The following is a 19,424-nucleotide window of genomic DNA, read 5'->3' on the forward strand; positions in this document are numbered from 1 at the left end:
TTTACAAGAGTGCAAAACAAAAATGCACTGTGCTCTGGATAACACTCACTGGGCTGTAAATCATCTACTGTAAACAATGGTAAAATTGTCCCCATGCTTTGACAACATTTGTATTACAGATACTTTGCAGACATTGGTATGTTTCTGTTTACATTTGGCCTCCACATAGAGTAAAGTTTCTCCCCTGCAGTCAGTGTTTTACTGCTTACACAATGTTCCCGCATTTGTTCTTCATCCGAAACATAAGTTTCTCTGCAGGGTGGACCCAAGAGGGCACTCTTTATTTTTTAGAGATTTAAAACATTGCAGAGGTCTTGATGATTATCGTCACAGGCCTTACAGGAGCTTGGTGTCAATCAGGACAACAAAGACTTGAGGGGGCTGCTGGTCCTCATTTGGTTTGGAGTCTTCACATCAAACAAAGAGTCACCTCACACGGAGGGGGGATAAAACATATTAAAACTGAAATATGGAGGATTTGGTTCATATTATGAGTGTGTTAATCTTGTGAATATAAAACAAACCCTCAGCGTGGCTTTTTCACATTATGCAGATGTTGTGCAAACCCCTCGAGTGACTTATGTAACGTACTTATGTATGTTTCTTTGTTTTAGACCCTTTAAGAAAAATGAATCGAATCATTTTACAAGAAAGGATAAACCATTCAGCCAAGGAAATTGAATATTAAGTGAACAAAAACTGAATTCCAGCTCAATTTAAAGTGCTTTTCGGTTCTAAAAAATCTTTCCTACATTCCCAACGTCCCATGATTGGATGTAACAGACAAGCGAGCCGTCTGTAGATAGATCTTTTATTGAGTTGGTTATCAACGGAGAGAGATTTCTGACTCTATCCACTGTTCTATCTTAAAATAAGAAACACTAAAAGCCCAAAATGGGGCGCTGGTGGCGCAGTGGTTATTGCGCGCGTCCAATGTATGGAGGCTATAGTCTTCCAGATGGGCGGCCCAGGTTCAAATCTGAGCTGTGGCTCCTTTCCCGCATGTCATTCCCCACTCTCTCTCTCCCTGATTTTCAACTCTATCCACTGTCCTATCTCTCCATTAAAGGCACAAAAAGCCAAAAAATAAAGAAAGTCACCTGTTTTGACGGAACAGGAAATTCAAAGGTTATTATAATTACTTGAATTCGCCTTGCGAGAGCTTGATCCTCTTGATAGTGCGTTAATATGGGGTACTCCGTTTAAACTAAAGATAAAGACATTAGAAACATGTCTTATGCTTATCTTTTAAGTTTTATAAAACTCTATATCTCACTGTACAAATCCACAAAAAAGAACAAGTTGACTAGAATAAGCCAATCTCATGGAGCAAAAAGTGAAGATTTCAGTTAGGCTGCCATATTTGAAATTGAAGATTACATGGCACACACGTTCAGCTAAAAACAAAGACGGATGTTTGTGCCAAAGGCGTTCAGGGATGGATTTTTGTTCTGCCAAACTTTCCACCATTGTGTTTAATATTAGAGTGTTTGATGTAAGAGTAGCATTCATTTTTGTTAAAGTCAGAAAACACAAACACACGACTTATTCAGGTGCTGAGTTGTGAAAAAGAACATAGATATGATGCACAAAAACTTACAATGCTATGGATCCCAAAGATATACTTTAGTTTTGAGCCTGAGGTGCTGTGATTTGTGTTGACAGCACCTGATGAAAGAGCCCGGTCAAGCTTGAAAAGTTGTGTTATTAATGCATAAAGCAAGTAAGTATCCATGGGAGCCAGAGTGTTGCGAGTCTTTGTGCATCATATCCAGCTTTAATGTGGTGCCATCCCTGCGTGTAGGCAGTCATCGGGTTCAGAAAAAGGAAACATGTTCAATATTAAGTTTCTAACCTCTTTGCCTTTTAAAAAGAGTGCTTACAATCTTAAAACAGAGCATGGCTCTCTATTCAAGAAAACAACTTCAATCCTTTTTGTAATGTTTACAAAAACAATCCAAGTTAAACACCTTAAAGGAACCCGACCAATAAACAAGGCCAACTGGAACACTGCAAACTCAGAGCAGAAGTCATTTTTAATCATTCATATTATTTGCGCTGTGTGATCCAAACATTGCTGTCACCGTCAGCTGTTGGTCTGTAAACTCTGGCCGTGATGAAAGCCAGATGTTGATTTTTCCTCTCTGCAACTTTGCGTCCAAATCTCCCCACCGGTCTGATCCCCCTGCCAGTGTACCAGGAGGCATCGATGTCTGGATCTGAGCGGCACAGAGGACAGAGGACAGAGGGAAGAATAATGAATAGACATTTCAATCAGGAGACAGGTGAATAAAGAACAAATATTTATTACAATAAACAACATGGAAAAGTGTCCTTTTGAGCTTTGACTCTGTGGGGTGGTTGTTATGTTTGGAGAATAAATGAATCCCCCACATGGAGTGCAGACACTGGTGGTGGTGAGGGCTGATGACTTGGAGAGGCCAGATGGGTGAAGAATTGATGGATGAGGATTCTGTAAAGCTGGGCGTTGATGGGGAGGTGGAGGGGCTCATGAAACATCGGCATGAAGGAACTAAAGGCAGAGAAGGAAACATATTTAAAAAGTGAGTCAAACGATGATGCTGTCAATGAGGAAGGGGTTGTCACGCAATTGGATTGGTGAGGCCAGCTGATGAGCAGCTGATTAGCCAATGACAGGCCAAGAAAATGACAGCCCGAGAGAATGACAGAGGAAATGTGATACACACGACCATGAAGGCAAATATATGTATAACTTCAAATCACAGGATGCATCATGAGTTTGTACTTCTTTCATGGTCGGTTATATTCAGTCATTTCTAAACTGCATGAACGCTGGCGCCTTGATGTAAGACGTTGTGCCACAACAAGTCATTTATATTTCACACGTTTCAAACTAAAAGTAATTTGCAATAAACTCTATGAAGAGGCAGGATTCAAAGATTTACAACATAAAGACACATGTTTTTCATGTTGGAGTCAGGTCCAAATGTTGTATACGTTTATATGCTGTATATTCCATTTGTGTTCATCCATATAATTACATGTGTATGTATCATGTTGAAATCTTTGGGTCTGCAGCTCTTCGGCTCGTTAGTTTGGAGATATCTTACTTCTGATACTTATGGACGCTTCGTGATGAGATCCACTCAGAGCCTGAGTGAGAAACAACAAGACGACACAGAAGACTGCACACAGCCTCATCGCTGCTCGACCTGGAGCGGAGAGGAGACGGAAATACTCAGTGCTTTGACTTCAGTACAAGATATAAAACCACAGTGAAGAAATAGTTTGGTTCATGTTCTTGTCATGCATCCAAAGTTATGTCATTGAGGGAATGTACAAAAGTAGCAGCAACAGTAAAATAGCTCTTCTGCCAAATAATCGCCTTCAGAGTTAGACATACCAGATTCTTGTTTCATTATTTGTATGATGCATTAATGCAAACATAACCTCAATTTGGTTGTGTGAGCATTGACTTGTAATTTATACTTTTACCAGACAATAAACTGATTAAAACTCAGAACAAGAATCAGTACTATGGCAAAAAAGTGTATTCTGTAATCAACTCTTAAATCTACCTTGAGAAGCAAGCATTCCTCAAATGTACTTTACACCACTAGATTACAATATTCAAATTTGTGACTCGAAGCATCTTGAATATTGAAAGAATATGAAGACTTACCTTTTGGAAGATTTCCTGTGTATTATCTGAGCTGTTGAAGCGATCTCTTCCCAGTTCAGACAGGGAGCTGTACAGGTGAAGGAATGATGACCTGGACCTGGAGATGATCCCTCTCTTAATGTGAAAGAACAGCCTGTTTGAAGTCCCAGTAACTCAAACACATACTGCAGTGAGACTGAAGGACAAATGAGTGTGTTGATCTCACCTGCTCTATGGATGCACGTCTGAGGTGGTGGTGTTGTCTTTGTTCATCATTTGTGTCATCTCTTCTATACTCCAGCAGGAGGGGCAGCGGTGTGCTGATATGCTAATGTCACACACTTCTTCAGAAGAACGATATGATGCACATATTGGGGTGGCGGTGACTCAGTGGAGTGAGTCGTTTTTTAATCAGATGATTAGGGGTTCAATTCCTGGATGAGACAAACCTAAACCTAAAAAAGCTCCTGATGGTATTAACATGTGTGTGTGAATCACTACCTACCTCCCTACCTAAATCCATCCCTCCCTACCTTCCTACCTAACTCCCTATGTCCCTACCTACCTACCTACCTCCCTATGGCAGAACCTGATATTTTGTGGGTACATGTCATGCTTGTGAAATTATTGTTTGTTAGTTCTTTAATATTTTTAAAATAGTCACTTCGGTTTTTTTAACCCCCTAAGTAATGTGGATGATAAACAGGAAGATCATGAAGTGTCCTGAAGTTGCAGGAATAAAATGTAATACAGTGAAATAAACAAACCACAGTGCTCCTATACTATCAAAGCTGTCAAACCAACCCTATGTGATTGTTTCCCTGTGTTGCTGGCATGACATTTCTTGCTTTCTTTAAAGGTGGACATGACAGAAACTGTAGACAGCTGTTATCATCAAAAGATACATATTCAAAGGACTGTATGACGACATAACAACAAACAGCTAGTATGACAGCTTGAACGAGGATGTCGACGCTCTCTACCATCAACAGCATCTTGATTTGTTGAAGTCACGGTGAGAAAAAGAAGGAAGCAACCATAGCAAATCAAAGGTTCTGCTGCAGAAAATGCTGTTTGAAGTGTCAGTCATGATACAAGAGAGATAAGACGAGATTTAAATACAAAAAACACATGTCAGTCGAGTTTGTAAAAAAATGTAATCATACAGACGCATAATATCTAAATGCACACATACATATTATACACATACAGAGTGTCAAAGGCCTTGGCAAATAAAGGGAGAGACACAGAAATAATGAAGCTGATTTATTAACAAAAACATAAATGAAAGTCCAAAAAGAGACAAGGAGTAAGTGAGTGAATGTGTGAAGTGTATGGTGCACGTGTTGAATGGAGGAGAAAGATTCAGTACTAAAACAAGGCGCCTGTAGAGAGTCTCTCTGAGCAGACTGAGGTGCCTCTCTAGTTTACGTGAGATGAGTAGCTGACGTAACCAAACTAGTGCTCACTATGTTGACGAGCAGAGACGCCTGAATGGACAACTTTGTAAGTGAAATGGTCACTGCAGAGGAATGGCGAGAACATTTTCACATGTCAAGGTCATCGTTTTTGACTTGGCATGCTCATGACAGCTGAGTTTTGCATTTTCATGTGCACCACAATGTTTTCGAGAGTTTAGCGTGTTTGGACAGGATTATTTTTTTAAACTGAAGAGTAAAACCTCCGTTTTAAAAATACCCGATTTGGCCTAAGAGTACGACAATATTTCTACATATATTTCAATAAGTCTACAGATTATTTGCTCAAAGAGAAAGTGACTCCAGAGGCAGTAGTATATCATCAATATTATTGAGATCCTCATCAGTGTCAACCATCTGTACGTCTGAAAAATCACAACAGACAATTTCTTCATCATCGATTACACAATTTAATTAATGAACATTAAGAGTGTGCATCATTAAATGTCACATGTTTTCTGTTATTAAGCTGAAAGTAAGACAAATAAATAGTTCATGTTTTTGTTTGCATTGTGTTTCTGCATGAAATGAGACAGACTTCATGAAATTAACCACAATTTGTAATTCAAGGAGAAGTATTTTAATAAAATTAGAGTATAAATGCGGAAAGTACCGCCTTCAGAATGAAACGTGAGCTGTCGATGTAAACATTACTGATCATGTAGAAAATGTTAAAACATGTCTAACATCATTCACATCAATACAAAAGCAACAACATTTAAATACCTAATAACCAATAACCAGGTGAGACCTGCAGGACCTGCTCTGATTTCATAATTCAACTTTTCGCTTAGGATCAGTATCAACTGTTTACAAAGATATAAACTAAACCAATTAAATATTAAATTATTACAAAGCAGAAAATGCTAATTCTTTGGTAATGCTTTTGAAAAAGTTTCTTTTTTTTCTCATTTATTTTGTACCTTGTAAATAATTGAAATAAAAGCGTGTAGATTTCAGAACATTTTGTCAAATCAAAAATGCTTTTTCACATTAAGGTGAAGTTGTTATGAATGACCTCACATGTTAATGGATGCCAACCATCTGGATGTAAAAAGATGCAGATCTAGCGTCAAGCGTTAAATCGTAGTTCACATCAATTAAACAATAAATATATTTGAGATCTAGACCAAGACAATGACTCTACAGTTCACAGGTCAACATGCTGAAATACAAATTTAAAACAGCCCCCATCCGAGTCGATCGCAGAGAATTGTAATAAAAAATCTAAAAACAAACCAGGACAATAAAAGAAGTGATTAGTCACAAAATGCTGAGCCGCCTCCTCATGAGCCCTGAGTCATTACCGGTTTCTGCAGGAAGAGAGAGAGAGACACACACACACACAATCATTGTTTGATTAACAGAGAGTCAATCGTATCATGCTTTGATTGGGTTAATGAAGTCATCATTAGCTATGATCTCATTCATATCATCTGAGATGAAAACAAATACAGCAGGAACTAAAACAAGTCTTTATCAGCAGGATGTGAGAGTTCAGATGGATTACTCCCGCAGGAGAAAGAGAATGAACAGGAAACACATTTAATGCACGAGAGGGGCAATCAGCCCCAAATAATCAGACAGTGTGTCATTTCATCTTGATACAGCTCTAGTGTTAAGAGAGGTGTGACGAGAGCAGAAAATAAAATAGCAAGTTGGAGTTATTAAGGGGAGAGAAAGATCTCATTAGAGAGTGAACGACAGCAACGGATCGGTCCTATACTGCAGGATAATAACTCCAAAACCAGAACCTATCTTTCTTTTTTCTGCTCAAATGGAAGTGCTAAAATGGCAAAAGTGTATTTCATGGTTGAGATGAGACTATTATTCTTTATAACTTTAATCTCCAAAATGTTTGGACACATCTGTGTGTGCTGCAAGCTAAAGTATTTTAAATCCTCGTAATGAGAGGAAAGCAGGTAGAAGAGGATCAGTAAAACACAAATATATATCTGTGATAAATAGACTAAAGACCAAACAGGTGTAAGCTTTTGTGGGCATAAGCTTTCAATGACACAGGACTGCACATAATTAGTATATCTATCATAGAAACAGAACATTTCTTTTTAAACTGCAGTGAAGCCCATTATGACGCCAGCCACCACCAGAGCAGCAACTCATACCGCCAAAGCGTGAAACACGTAAATGAAGAGTTCATTTCCAACTATGGAGACATAACTAAATTAGGAGTGACATTTAGGAAAATAAACCTTTTTTTGCCAAGAGAAATCACAATCAACATCACTGCCATGTCTGTAAAAGTAAAGCTTTAGAAAGACACAGCTGGTTTTCCCTGTTTGTCTTTATGCTAAGCTAAGCTAATAACCTCCTCGCTCTTGCTTTGTAGTTGACTTACAGACGTTAAGAGTACTTTTCTTTGCATCTTATTTCACCTGGCAAGAAAGTGAATTCCCAAAAATGTCAAACTCTTTTTTGTTTTTTGAACAATCAATATCTTGTGCCAGCAATCTGCCATTAACATGTTCAACATTTTAAATTCAAATCTTTTTTCTGTTCTGTGTTTTTCACTTTTTCTGCTAAAGGTGTTTTAAGAAGATTGGATCTGAACTCTTCACTGCACCCGGCACCACACAGTGGGCTCATACCGCAAAGGTAGCCCTGGGTTTGGGCTTGGCCACTGCGGTCCTCTGAGTCAGGGAGCCCCTGTAGGGGGAGTTCCTCACAAAGTTGTCCACCTGGTCTGCAAACATACAGGAACCACAATGTACATACATGTTCCAACAGAGCTGCAAATACAACTCATTTTCAAAGCAGGTTTGTTATTTCCTTTAGAACTTCAGTTGCAAAAACCTGGAAGTTTTATTTCCCAGGGAAGCAGCGGATGGAGAGACATTTCAGATGAAATAGACCAACAATTACAAAATGCAAGAGTATAACTGGGAGAGTGAAATAGCTTCCTCTTTTAACAAACATGAGTCAGGAGTCTGGGTACAAGAAAAATCTACACGAGTCCTGTGACAAACTCCTACTGTATTGTTATTAAGTATAACTTCTCTATATATTTTTTAGTGTCTAAATTATGTTTTCAGAAAGTTTTGGAATTGCAAAACTGAATCTTTTAAGAAAACCCCCAAAAAGTTTAGGCAGTAGAGCAGCCACTCCCATGTTCTGCACGTTAAAAAGACACTTTTTTTTTTACCCATAAAGAAGAACATATCAGCTGGGTTTCCGTTTACATTAATGTGTAATATTTGTTGAAACGCCTTCTGTTGTAAGAATCTTTGTATATCACCCAAATCCTCCCAGTGGCAGAACAAAAGCACTTTTTGTGAACACATGATGAATTGAATATTTGCTCTGAAAGATTACGTTGCATCAGTTATGTGCCTTATTCACAGAGTTTTTTTTAACTTGCAGCTTTCGCAATGCCAAATTCACAATGCTTCCCACCATTGTTTACTGTTGCTAGGTAACAAAAGTTGGCTCACAGCATTTCCGCTTCCCTCAGTAGTGACCATATGGTCTGTTTGACTTGTGTTGAATTATTTATATTGGCCTTTTATTTTCAGAAAATTCACCAAAAATAACTACGTAAAGGAATCATGGCCCCGCAGCAGCAGCTCTGGATCAGGAAACTGTGGACTGGAAAGGATGAGTGATCACCTCCTCTGCCAATGTTGAGGACAAAGCTGATCTCAGAAGTCCCACCCCTTTTTGGTTTTGATTGGCTGGTGAGGGAGAAGTGACACAGTGTGTTCTAAAAGTTGATCTATTAGCGCTGTGAGTGCAGTGACAAAAAGCATCTGGCGCTGAGGGCGTTTTTGAGCTTAGGATCAGGATGTGAGCGGTGACGATGAACTAGATTGATTTTGGGTAGAAAGTTGGTGCTTCAAAAAAATGTCATTAGTGGAAACAGGCTCTGATGCTTATCTCCTGGCTTCAGTCTAAGAAAAACTATCGAGGCAATTCAAAAAGCTTTCATACATATGCGTCATGTGTGTCCCTAAAATATGTTAAAATCAGGCCTAAGTTTAGAAATGACCCTTTAATTTACCCAAAATCCTTCGACGACCACCATCCTGCCCTTAAAATATTTTCATCATTTATCATTCAAACTGCCGTGGGAATTCTGCAAAACTGATTATGTGGCATACAGCTGGGAAAACTGAATCTGTGGTGCATTGGGACACCGACTGTTCACCAGCTCACAAAGTAGATCATCATGTTCTCTGAGTTTAACAGGGTTAAGATGTTTTGAGTCATACGGACAGCCCTGGGGGATCATGCTCAAGGGCTGCAGTGTCGGCTCTTACTTGTGGGAAAGTTGTGGGAAAGTCTTCTTGCTTGGACCGGGATCGCAGACTAGAGGACAAAAAAAATAGAAAATAAAGAAATAAGAAAAATGTGGGAAAATATATTAGGCATGTCACTCTTTCTTTTTGGCATCTTGAAGTGTTTAAACATTTATCAGAGACAGACCTGCTAAGGAGATAGATTTTCTCTTATTCGCTGATTTGAATCAAAGTGGCTGCAAGTCAATGCGTCAGTATAATTGAATCTCCCTTTTTTAGTACTCTGCCTCCAGAAATAACTCCATGTGCATGTGATTTAATCGAAATCAATGTCAAACTAGCAAACTTTTCAAAAATAGCTCTCACTCTGAAACTCTGGCTAATAATCAAATAGAATAAATGGAAAGTGAATGTCATTACCCTTCTTCTTTTATCCACCGGCATGCCAGCAGCATTCAGTGCAGCAATCCTGTTCTCTATGTAAGACACCTTGGGGATGAAAATAGAAAAGAAAGTGCGTGTATTTACTGTTTCTGCATCTTTAAAACAGATTTAACATTCCCACTAAGCTTAACACTGCTGCTGGTTGGTCTTTACTTCACTCTGGGCGTTCTGGACGTTAGCAGCAGCTTGAGCTACCTGGTCCTCCAGTTCACACAGTAAGGCTGATGAGCCTTTGAAGCCTGCTGCTGGTCCCTCCTCTAGAGGGAGCCGCTTCCTCTCCAGACTGTCAGTCGAATGGTTTGTCTACGAGAGGAAGGTGAGGACAAGGGCAATGAATGTCTATTACAGAGTAGGTATTAGACGTGGGAATTGTCTGTCAAAGGAGAAATTTACGAGAGTACTAAAGAATAAAATGCATACAACTGTAATTCTTCATATTGTGCACTGCAAAAACTCAAATCTTAGCAAGTGTGCTTGTCTAATTTCTAATTGAAAATATCTCAAGACACTTCTTATAAGCCATTTTGTTCTGACAAGTCCAAACAAACATTGTATCTAAAGATATTAAGAGCAACTCACAGCAGCTGAAAATAGATAACTTTGCTTTGAGGGGAACTCACCAATCCATCTTATTTCAAGATATTCAAAGCAAAACATAAGGCTTCAATTTATTTTATTAAGAAGAAAGAAGAAAATCTACAAATGGGACAAAAACATTTTAGTTCTTGAAATGAGATGTCTGAAGCTGAATTAAAATGTGTTTCAAGACACTCAACATGTAGAATTATATTGTGGCAATTTGTTTTATTTATTACACACAATTTAGATCTTATTGGCCTGTGTTAGATGTGTATAAAAGGATGTATTTCCTGTAGCAGTGTATTGTGTTCTTATATGATCTAATTTTTTTGAGAGATCCTTTTACAAATGGTTTAGTTCAAATTTCACTGCTTGCCCTGAATCCGCTTCTCCTTGTTCCCCTCCAGTCCAGCTGATGTCAGTAAAAATGCTTCTGAGCTGGTTTGGCTTTTGACAATGATCAATAAAAGCAACTTATTACATTGAGAACCAGCCAGTCACAAGATTTAGACCTGACTGTTAAAACACTAAAGCAAACTTGAGCCCTTCTCATAAATACAACCCTGAAGACTAAGAGGGAATTTCAGGACCGCCTGCAGGGAAAAGGACGCCGTGCAAGTCACAGTTTGTTTACAACATATCCAAGATTGCTGACAAAGCAAGAAAGTCTGACGCTATATGGGGATAGTTTTGCAGCTCACTCTGAAAATGTCTGGAAGTTTTTTTTTTTTGCATGTATCAAAGGCCACAGAAGTCGTCCAGCAAAAATGTTAACTTCCTTGTTCTTATCTAAGTCCCTGTTCCAATAAGGACATCCATAAGTCATTCTATGAGAGGGACATAGTCATATGATTCAGATCCCTTTAAAGAGCCGTCATTCCTGTCACAAATTTCTAGATCAGCCATGTCATATAATAACAAGCTGCATCAACTCTTCCATTAACACAACATCCTGTAGTCTTAAACTATCTACCATAACTTAGTCAATGAGGCAGAATTTGATTTAACGCAAAGCAGAGCAGAAAACAAAGGCTGCTGGGACATCAGAGGTTTCATCACAGTCGACCTTTGACCCTGTCAGTAAAATGGAAACGAGATGCTGCAAAAGAAAAGTTTAGCTTTATAAGTGTGGCCCCTACATAGAAGTGTATCGACCTTTTTGTACAAGCCAGAGTGATATGAGACTTTAAATCATTAAGATGTGAACAGGCCTGAAAAAAAAAAAAAAAAACAGAACATTATATAACTGCACATGTGAGCTCTGTAGCTTGGTTACTTTGAGGGAGAAAATGCCTTTTGAAACAGCTCAGACGATTTAGCACAGCAGCTGAAGAAGGAGTTATGTTTCTTGTCTGTGTTTCAGTGAATCTGGGAAGAACAGTTTTAAAGGAGAAGTAAATGCTGAGGCTGAGTGACTTGATTTACGTCTACAGTGTGTGCTCGAGCTGGATTCCAGAAGAGCTTGTATGGAATGAGCTGACTGTTTTTTTAAAGAACAGAATGTGCAACCATCCAGATGTGCAGCATGTATGTTTCTGAAGAACTTTCTGTCTTAACATGATGTTTTAACCCAGGAATAATGTGTGTCACATTGCATTCTCTAACCTTCTGTGAGTCAGTGCGCCGAGGCTGCTCTTCCTCCACTCTGGAGGTGACACTGCTGGTTCTGGACGTGGGTCTGGTCGGCAGTCTGGACGGTTTGGCATCCACCTCATGACTCCTCCATGCTGGGACTTCTTGGGAGGAGTGTGGCCTGGTGGACTCCTCTTCTTCATCGGAGGTCAGGCTGTGGTCGCTGATGTTGTCCGTCAGCTCGTGCAGCTTCTGCCTCAGCTGCTGCTCCTCTAAGTCCACCTCCTCCCACTGAGGGAGAGGAGAGGTGCTGTTTGGAGTCAGAGGAGGCTGGCTGGTCTGCAAGACCAGAGCAGAGAATGGCTAAGAGTTTGTTTTTATGTAAATGAGCTATCCTTTCTCACTCAGCATGCATACATGTTACACCATTTTGATGCAAGCTCTCAGCTACCCTCAGATTAATTGGTGCCCATTTAGACTCTGTTTTTATTTGTTTTGATTAATTGGAAACACAGGCCTTGTTAAAAACAATTAAGACCAGCAGATGGACATAAAAAACGGAGTCAAAACTGAAATGCACTGACTCTTTAATTTCTGTGTTTTTATTGCACTTCATAGTAGCACACCCGCCTTACACCTGTTTGATTTACTTTGTATCGCTTGATGTGTTCTCCCCCGGAGTGTTTAACCACTGGTTGTGACTGAATGGTAAATGGACTTGAGCTTGTATATTTCTTTTCTTGTCTTCTGACGACTCACCTACACATTCACACACTGATGGAAGAGGCTGCTATGTAGTGAGACCATCAGAAGTAACTTATCCCATTCATGCACACTCATATGCCACCATATGCTAGCAATTCAGAGTTAAGTGTCTTGCCCAAGGACACATCGAACATGGGGCTGCAGGAGCAGGGGATTGAACCCTCGACCTTCTGGTTGAGAGACGACCGAGTCTACCAAGTGAGCCACAGCCACCAGTGAGTTTCTCAATCAGATAGGTAGATATTTTTGATTTGATTTTCAAGTGTTTGCTGGTAAATTTGATGAACTTTCCTTTTTGCGAAGTTGTTTGACATCATTGTTACTTAAAAGTTCATAAGTTTAGTTTCAGGCAGCACGCTTGACCCACCTACAAAAATCCGCTATGCACATGATAAGGCACTTAAATGTATAAATTGCCTCTATGCGACAGACTGTGTGCAGCTTACCCTGCTCTCGTACCAGTACCAACAATGTTACCACGATCTTGAACAGAGAACAGGTTTTAAGACAAAGAGGCGACTCATACAGCACATGGATTCACGACAGGACAATAACTGTCCTGTTACTTTGCCGGTAAGAAGATCATTAAAGCAGACGTGTAGCATGCAGACTGACTCGATGAAACATGTGCTGCAATTGATTTAAAAATGTGGTTTACCACAAGAAAAGGGAGAGCACGAGTCTATTAAATATTGCTCTCATTTGAAGCCTTGCACCCACTAATTACCAGACTGAAGTTCTGTGTGTCTTTACGGTTTGCTGTTTTTGCGGGTACGTTCATTCTCCTCTAATGATATCGGTGTGGATTTCAGAGCTGGTATCCCAATTAAAAACAGACACAGAAGCCACATGAGACATCACTTTTGATGAAAGAAAGATGACTTTTAGTAACTGTGTCCCCCTCTTCATCACCATAAGGCTTGGACAATGAATTGCAAATAAATTAGCTCATTATTCGAAGGGCTCTATTTCTAATAACCAAATGATCGGATAATTAAGAAAAACAGATGACGGCATGTTTAAGTAAACAAAAAAGTAAGTTTAAAGAAAGACCACAATTATTCAAAAGTTGGAGCTGTACAAAGGGAAAGTTGGATGCACAAATCTTGGTTTCCAGAATTGCTTTCCACTTCTCTTAAGCTGCATTAAGTTTTATGTTTTGGCTACCTGGGAGCGTCATACGTGGCTTAAAAATAAAGTTGATATGATAAACATGTAAGCCAAACGCTGCCTGTCCCGTGGACACAAATAACTCCAGCATTCAGCGTTCACTAACTTAGTCCATCTGCAGTTTCTTTTTATACAGCTAGCATGAGGGTTTAGCAGTAAAACTTTCAATGTGAACTGGAACCAAAACACTGAGCTGAAATCTGCCTCATAATTCTCCATGTGTCATAGACACTTTGGATCAACCCTTTTTTTTGGTTTATTTTTGGGATATTTATGCTTTTAATTAGGGACAGGATAGAGTCAGAAACCAGAGAGAGAGAGAGAGAGAGAGAGAGAGAGAGAGAGAGAGTCAGAGAGTCAGGAATGACAATGTGGGAAGGGAGCTACAGGTCGGATTTGTACCCAGCCCGCTTGCTTGGAGGACTATAACCTCCGTACATGGTGAGCGTGCACTTACCACTAGGCTACCAGTGCCCCAGAGCAATCGTTTTTAATGTTTGATCAGCTTTTTGTGATATGACTTGAGTTCAGTGTTCACTCTTCCCAAAGTTCAACTTGCTAGCAGCAGGAACAAGTACAAATAAATATAAAACAACAAGCAGACCATCACCCTTCATATAACGTCTTTGTTTTTTTGCAAGCCCCATTCAAACCTCCTACAAATGTATGAAAACATGTGAGTCACTCAGAGGTCTTTGGAGTGACTCATTATAAAAGATGTGTGAAGATTGGGCCAAGTCCCAGTATACATCCAGTTCAGACTTCAGCGACTTAAATGAACAGCAGCTGTGCGTAAAGCATGAAAAAATGTGAATGCACGAGCGTGTCAGTGCGGTCTGAGGAACGGGACAGGATTTGGAACATGTTGTGTTCTTACACACATTTCTGCAGCCAGAGAAGTGAAGCGATTCATTTTCAGTTTTAGTTTCTTAAAAACTGAATCTCAGTGTTTTAAGTTTCTTTTTTACGTGTGATGCAATTATTGCTCTTGGAAATTAGCTAGCCACGCTAATCGCTTCTACCCGTTGCTATGGCAATGTCCATAAAAACAATGCTCCTGCCAGCTTGTTGAAAGCTTTTGGTTTTAAGTTTCTTTCTGGTCCTCGTGTGATTCCCATAGCTTCTGCAACAGCTGTGTGCAAGTTTGCAGATGATAATGATGATTATCTGGCATCTGTGGTGTGTGAGTTAGTCAGTTCACCTGGTCATATGGTGACGTGACCTTCTGCTCCAGGTGGTTTAAGAGGGTTTCGATGGCCGACATGCGTCTGTTCATGTCGGTGATCTGGAAAACGACAGGGAGAGTCAGATGATGAAGATATGAAAAAGACAGAAGTGTAGAGATAGTAGGCCACTTACAGATGGTAGAAGAATGGTCGTATAAGGAAAGATACCCAGACACATACATAACTTTAATTTCTGAAATCTCCCTCAAACTAACATCAAATCAAATGATATCAAATTCACGCACATTGAACCAATCAAATGACATCTTGGACACACTAATACGTCTGTCAAATACAGATGGCCTTCTTTATCACCCTCCTGATAAAAGTCAAAGTCTGAGTTCTGAGCCTTTCAGCTTTTCTGATTTACACCCAAATCTGATTTCACAATAATTCAGAGGGCCCTTTTAAAATGACTTGCACAGAATTAAGTCAAAATGCAGATGGAGAGTAAATCATTTCGAGTAGGGGGAACAAAACACCACATGGATTATGCTTTTTCTGAAAATGTGAAATCAAACATTGGCACAGTATTGAGTGAAGGTCTGGTAACTGTACAATGAAACCCTTTATAATTTATGTTAAATCCATCAAACCACACAGTGTGTCCTCACACCTTGTGCGTAAGAATCCACAGCTATAATAACCCTCTGCTCATTTGTACAGGTGTCCATGATTATTATGTCTCCATCCCTTATCTTTACTGCTTTTCCTGTTTGGGGTCGCAGGGGCTGGAGCTGATCCCAGCTGTCATTGGGCGAGAGGCGGGGTTACACCCTGGACTGTTCTCCAGTCAATCACAGGGCTGACAGATAGGGACAGACAACCAGCCACACTCACGGGCAATTTAGAGTCACCTCATGTCCCCTGCAGACTTTGCTCTCATCCACTCATCCTGATGTCTTTGCCACAAACTAAATCAAACAGAGTACGTCACTTGACTTTCAAACCTCGCTGAGCAAATTGAACTGGACGGTTTTCCAAATCAAGATCAAACCGACAGGATGCAACAGTCATACACAGGATGAAGGGCTGCCTTCTGAATAAGCTTCGACTTCACAGACAATGACAAATATCACGGCTGTGTTTGATGTCTGGCAGGCTCATGATCAGAGTGGATGCTTTCTGCAGGATCCTGTTTGTGTCTCACAGTGTGCTGCCCAGCTGTGAGAATTTGCCATGACATGGTGGAAATCCAAACAAAGCCAGGTGGGGCTGATAATGCCAGCCTTTCATTGTCATGGTTTGCTTCTAACACAGAGCTTTATGCTTTCTTTGTTTTTATATTCCTTATCTTTAATAACACCCTTCTGTTTAGAGTTATACCTCCATACTGAAACACAGAGTCCCACAGCATGCCTGGCTCAAAGACACAAAACCAGAGGGCACATGAGGACACATGTAGACTCAGTGGTGTCTGACTGCAGAGAGGAGAGTCAGCCAAACTTATGGTAAACAAAGTCTGCTTTTTATCTGCTTCCCATGAACAGAACAGTCATTGTGATCCTCTTTAGAGGCCGAGTTTTATGCTAACACATAAATAGACAATGATGTAATGTATGTATGAAACCACCCTCTGATCTAGCAGCTGTCTCTCTTTCCCCACTCGACACATCAACCTGATCGACTCGTGTGTTGTTCCATACGTGTCTGTGTTCATGTTCAGACAAACACTGTTGGAACTGGAATATCCAAATGAAAAGCAGGACACCAAAGTGAATAATTGCACATATCTCTACTAACATAAAGAGTTTTGTTCCAAATTCCTATTTTAATGCAAACCATCGGGCCACATAAGGTTGAGAATTTTAACAGCTTTGTTTACAGTGCTTTCCTACCCTTTATTTTTATGAAGCTGATTCTTTCCAGTGCACCGTGTTGTGGTGAGATCAGAGCTAATACTTCGTCCAAATACACTTTAAAGTGAAGTATTATTTTGTTCCACATTTGCATAATAACAGTCTTTAAAGCTTCACGATTATTATCCATACAAAATGCTCTTTATGGACCTTTAAACTGGACCATGGGCCACATATTGGAACATAACTTTTATAATGAGTCATTAAAAGATGTATTGGATGTATTTACAAAAGTAATGCTGCTCCATCATCACTTCTGGGCCTCCATACATGTGTGGTTACTGTGTCTGCAGAGACTCTGTCCTCTGACTGGATTTTCATGTTCTGGTTTGCTTTGGTTGACTCAAGAAGTTTCTGGGCGGGGAGCTGGTGTTTTTCCTCCAGCCAATGACAGAGTGCAGGTGAGTTTAGGAGTGGATACAATTTAGCGATTGGATGCAAGTTAAACCGGGGAATATGATGGGCGTGGATGAAGTGGAAAGGAAAAGAAAATCATCACGATGAGGCAAAACGCCAAGCGGATAAAACTTCAAGAAATCCCTGAAAAACTCATCATCCCCTACAACCAATTACAACCTTTCTCTCGTCCCCCTTCTCTTAGACTATTCCCATTACAGTTTGATTTTGTTGTAGTTCTTTGTTAAGTGTATGAGTATTCAGAAAAGCGCTACATACTGTAAGTGTAACCCTGATACTCTGGGGATCCGACCCCCCACCTAAAGTGTTGAATGAAGCATAATGTAAAAAATAGACTTTAATTGCATTACTGAGGGGTTTCAAAGCTTTGTCAATGTGAAAGACAGACGATTTTATGCTGTGAAAAAAAAGATAAAGCTATGATTCACACCTGTGGTGGAGGGTTGGATGAGTTCAGACTCTCCTGGGAGGTGTGGCTGCAGGGGCCCAGATGAGACTGGTACAGGGGAAAGTTCCGGGAGTGGTCTTCCTCCTCCCCCTCCTCCTCCTCAGAGTCTTCGAGACCCGGCAGATAGCTGCTGCTGTCTCGAGGACCCCAAGCACCACCGCTGCCACATGAGGAGTGACTGAGCCGGGAGATGGAGCGAGAAGGAATAGTCCGGTTGTCTGAGTACGCAAGATCGTCTACAAAAATAAAAAAAATATCTAAATTCAGTGAATAAAATAAGCAGTACAACATTACAATGTCTACTTAAGATGACAATATGGTCAATTATTTGTTTGTATTGTTGTTGGTTTCACTGGTTCTTCATGCCCTAAAACGTCGTTCTCTCAGTTGACCTTATTCTGAATTTAAGCAGGTTCTCCTTTTTTTCCCTTTAACCTCCAAACCAATCTCATTGCTCCTGTTTATCCAATTCCACAACAATTAAGGCCAAACCGGGAAAACCAAGGTCAAGTTTCCTAAATGGGTTAGCTTATGTATTTAGCTTATTAGCTAAAAACAGTAAAAACAAGTTAACATCTAGTGCAGCCTGTTTTTGCTCCAAGCTAGGAAGTAGCGCATCTCCAATTAGCTTAATTCAGTCTAACATCATGTAGACTAAATGTTTTCAACACTCCAGCTCACACTGCTAATGATGCATTAAGCAAAGCGATATGGCGTTGTGTGTGTGATCCCTTGTTCAGCCATGTCAATAAATTGTGCATTAATTAGGCTAAATCTCATATTTGGTTTGGTTAGAATGTATTGATAATCTCAGACAATGTTTTATGGGTTACATGAGCCCTGCGGTTAGGTGGCCATTATATTTTTATTACATTTAGTGAGATAGTCCGGATACATGAATTTGCTGTTATTGTCTCCATGTGTGTCTCCTTCCTTTACCTTGCGGTGAAGCCAGCTCCACCTCTTTGTGTTGCTCCACCAAAATCTGGTGAAAAACAGAGGCCATATCCGCCTCAGCCAGCCTCGACTCCCTCACACCTTCGTCTACGTCCATGATGTCATTAGAGACGGGGGCCTAAAGGAAAGAGGGAGAGGAGTGGTGAGTGCAGGTACTTCTTCAGGATTAGCAAGAGATGAGTGTGAGAGAGGGGGTGAAGGTGGGCTAATTTTGATTGGTTTTATAGCAACGTAATAAGTGGCACATTAGCAATTTATACTTTTTTAAGGTTTATTTTGGGGCTTTTAATGGGTTTATTTTAGAGACAGGACAGCGGAGAGAGTCAGGCATCGTGGAGGCCGAGAGTGGGGAATGACGTGCAGGAAAGGAGCCGCAGGTCGGATTCGAACTCAGATCGCCAGCTTGAAGGATTTTAGCCTCTGTACATGGCGCATGCGCACTAACCACGTGGCTACCAGCGCCCCCACGTAATTCATACTTAAGTTAACTGTTAAAAACACATCTTGACTTATAAAATAACAATTGACTAGTGTTGTTGTACTACCATTATCAACTGTGTTGGTGTTTAGTTTGCTGCTTTTGGTTGCAAATCTTGGTTTTCAGGGTTTC

The 19,424-nt window shown here is 40.2% G+C and overlaps 1 protein-coding gene and 1 long non-coding RNA gene across 6 annotated transcripts in view; both read right to left on the reverse strand.

Annotated features, from left to right (window-relative positions):
- Positions 1–2,018: 2,018 nt before the first annotated feature.
- Positions 2,019–4,053, reverse strand: LOC109983449 (uncharacterized). Of its 2 annotated transcripts, XR_010667636.1 has the most exons (4): positions 3,870–4,053; positions 3,665–3,778; positions 3,093–3,194; positions 2,019–2,219 (listed from the first exon to the last, which is right to left on the reverse strand). It is a non-coding gene; the product is annotated as an uncharacterized lncRNA (long non-coding RNA). The 2 variants fall into 2 exon arrangements; XR_010667635.1 differs by having other exon boundaries at positions 3,665–4,048.
- A 1,632-nt stretch (positions 4,054–5,685) lies between these two features.
- Positions 5,686–19,424, reverse strand: part of mlphb (melanophilin b) — a 35,981-nt gene continuing 22,242 nt past the window's right edge. For 3 of the 4 annotated variants that reach the window (XM_029277198.2, XM_020633156.3, XM_029277197.2), the window contains 9 exons: positions 18,797–18,932; positions 17,840–18,093; positions 15,109–15,192; positions 12,006–12,311; positions 9,975–10,124; positions 9,798–9,866; positions 9,399–9,447; positions 7,731–7,825; positions 5,686–6,434 (listed from right to left, as the gene is read on the reverse strand). In XM_029277198.2, the coding sequence (XP_029133031.2) occupies positions 6,408–6,434; positions 7,731–7,825; positions 9,399–9,447; positions 9,798–9,866; positions 9,975–10,124; positions 12,006–12,311; positions 15,109–15,192; positions 17,840–18,093; positions 18,797–18,932 (1,170 nt within the window). In that variant the 3' untranslated portion in view covers positions 5,686–6,407. The remainder of the gene's footprint in view (positions 6,435–7,730; positions 7,826–9,398; positions 9,448–9,797; positions 9,867–9,974; positions 10,125–12,005; positions 12,312–15,108; positions 15,193–17,839; positions 18,094–18,796; positions 18,933–19,424) is intronic. The other variant, XM_029277199.2, reaches the window with a different exon arrangement.

The sequence above is a fragment of the Labrus bergylta genome, chromosome 13, assembly GCF_963930695.1.
Source record: "Labrus bergylta chromosome 13, fLabBer1.1, whole genome shotgun sequence".
Lineage (NCBI taxonomy): Eukaryota > Metazoa > Chordata > Actinopteri > Labriformes > Labridae > Labrus > Labrus bergylta.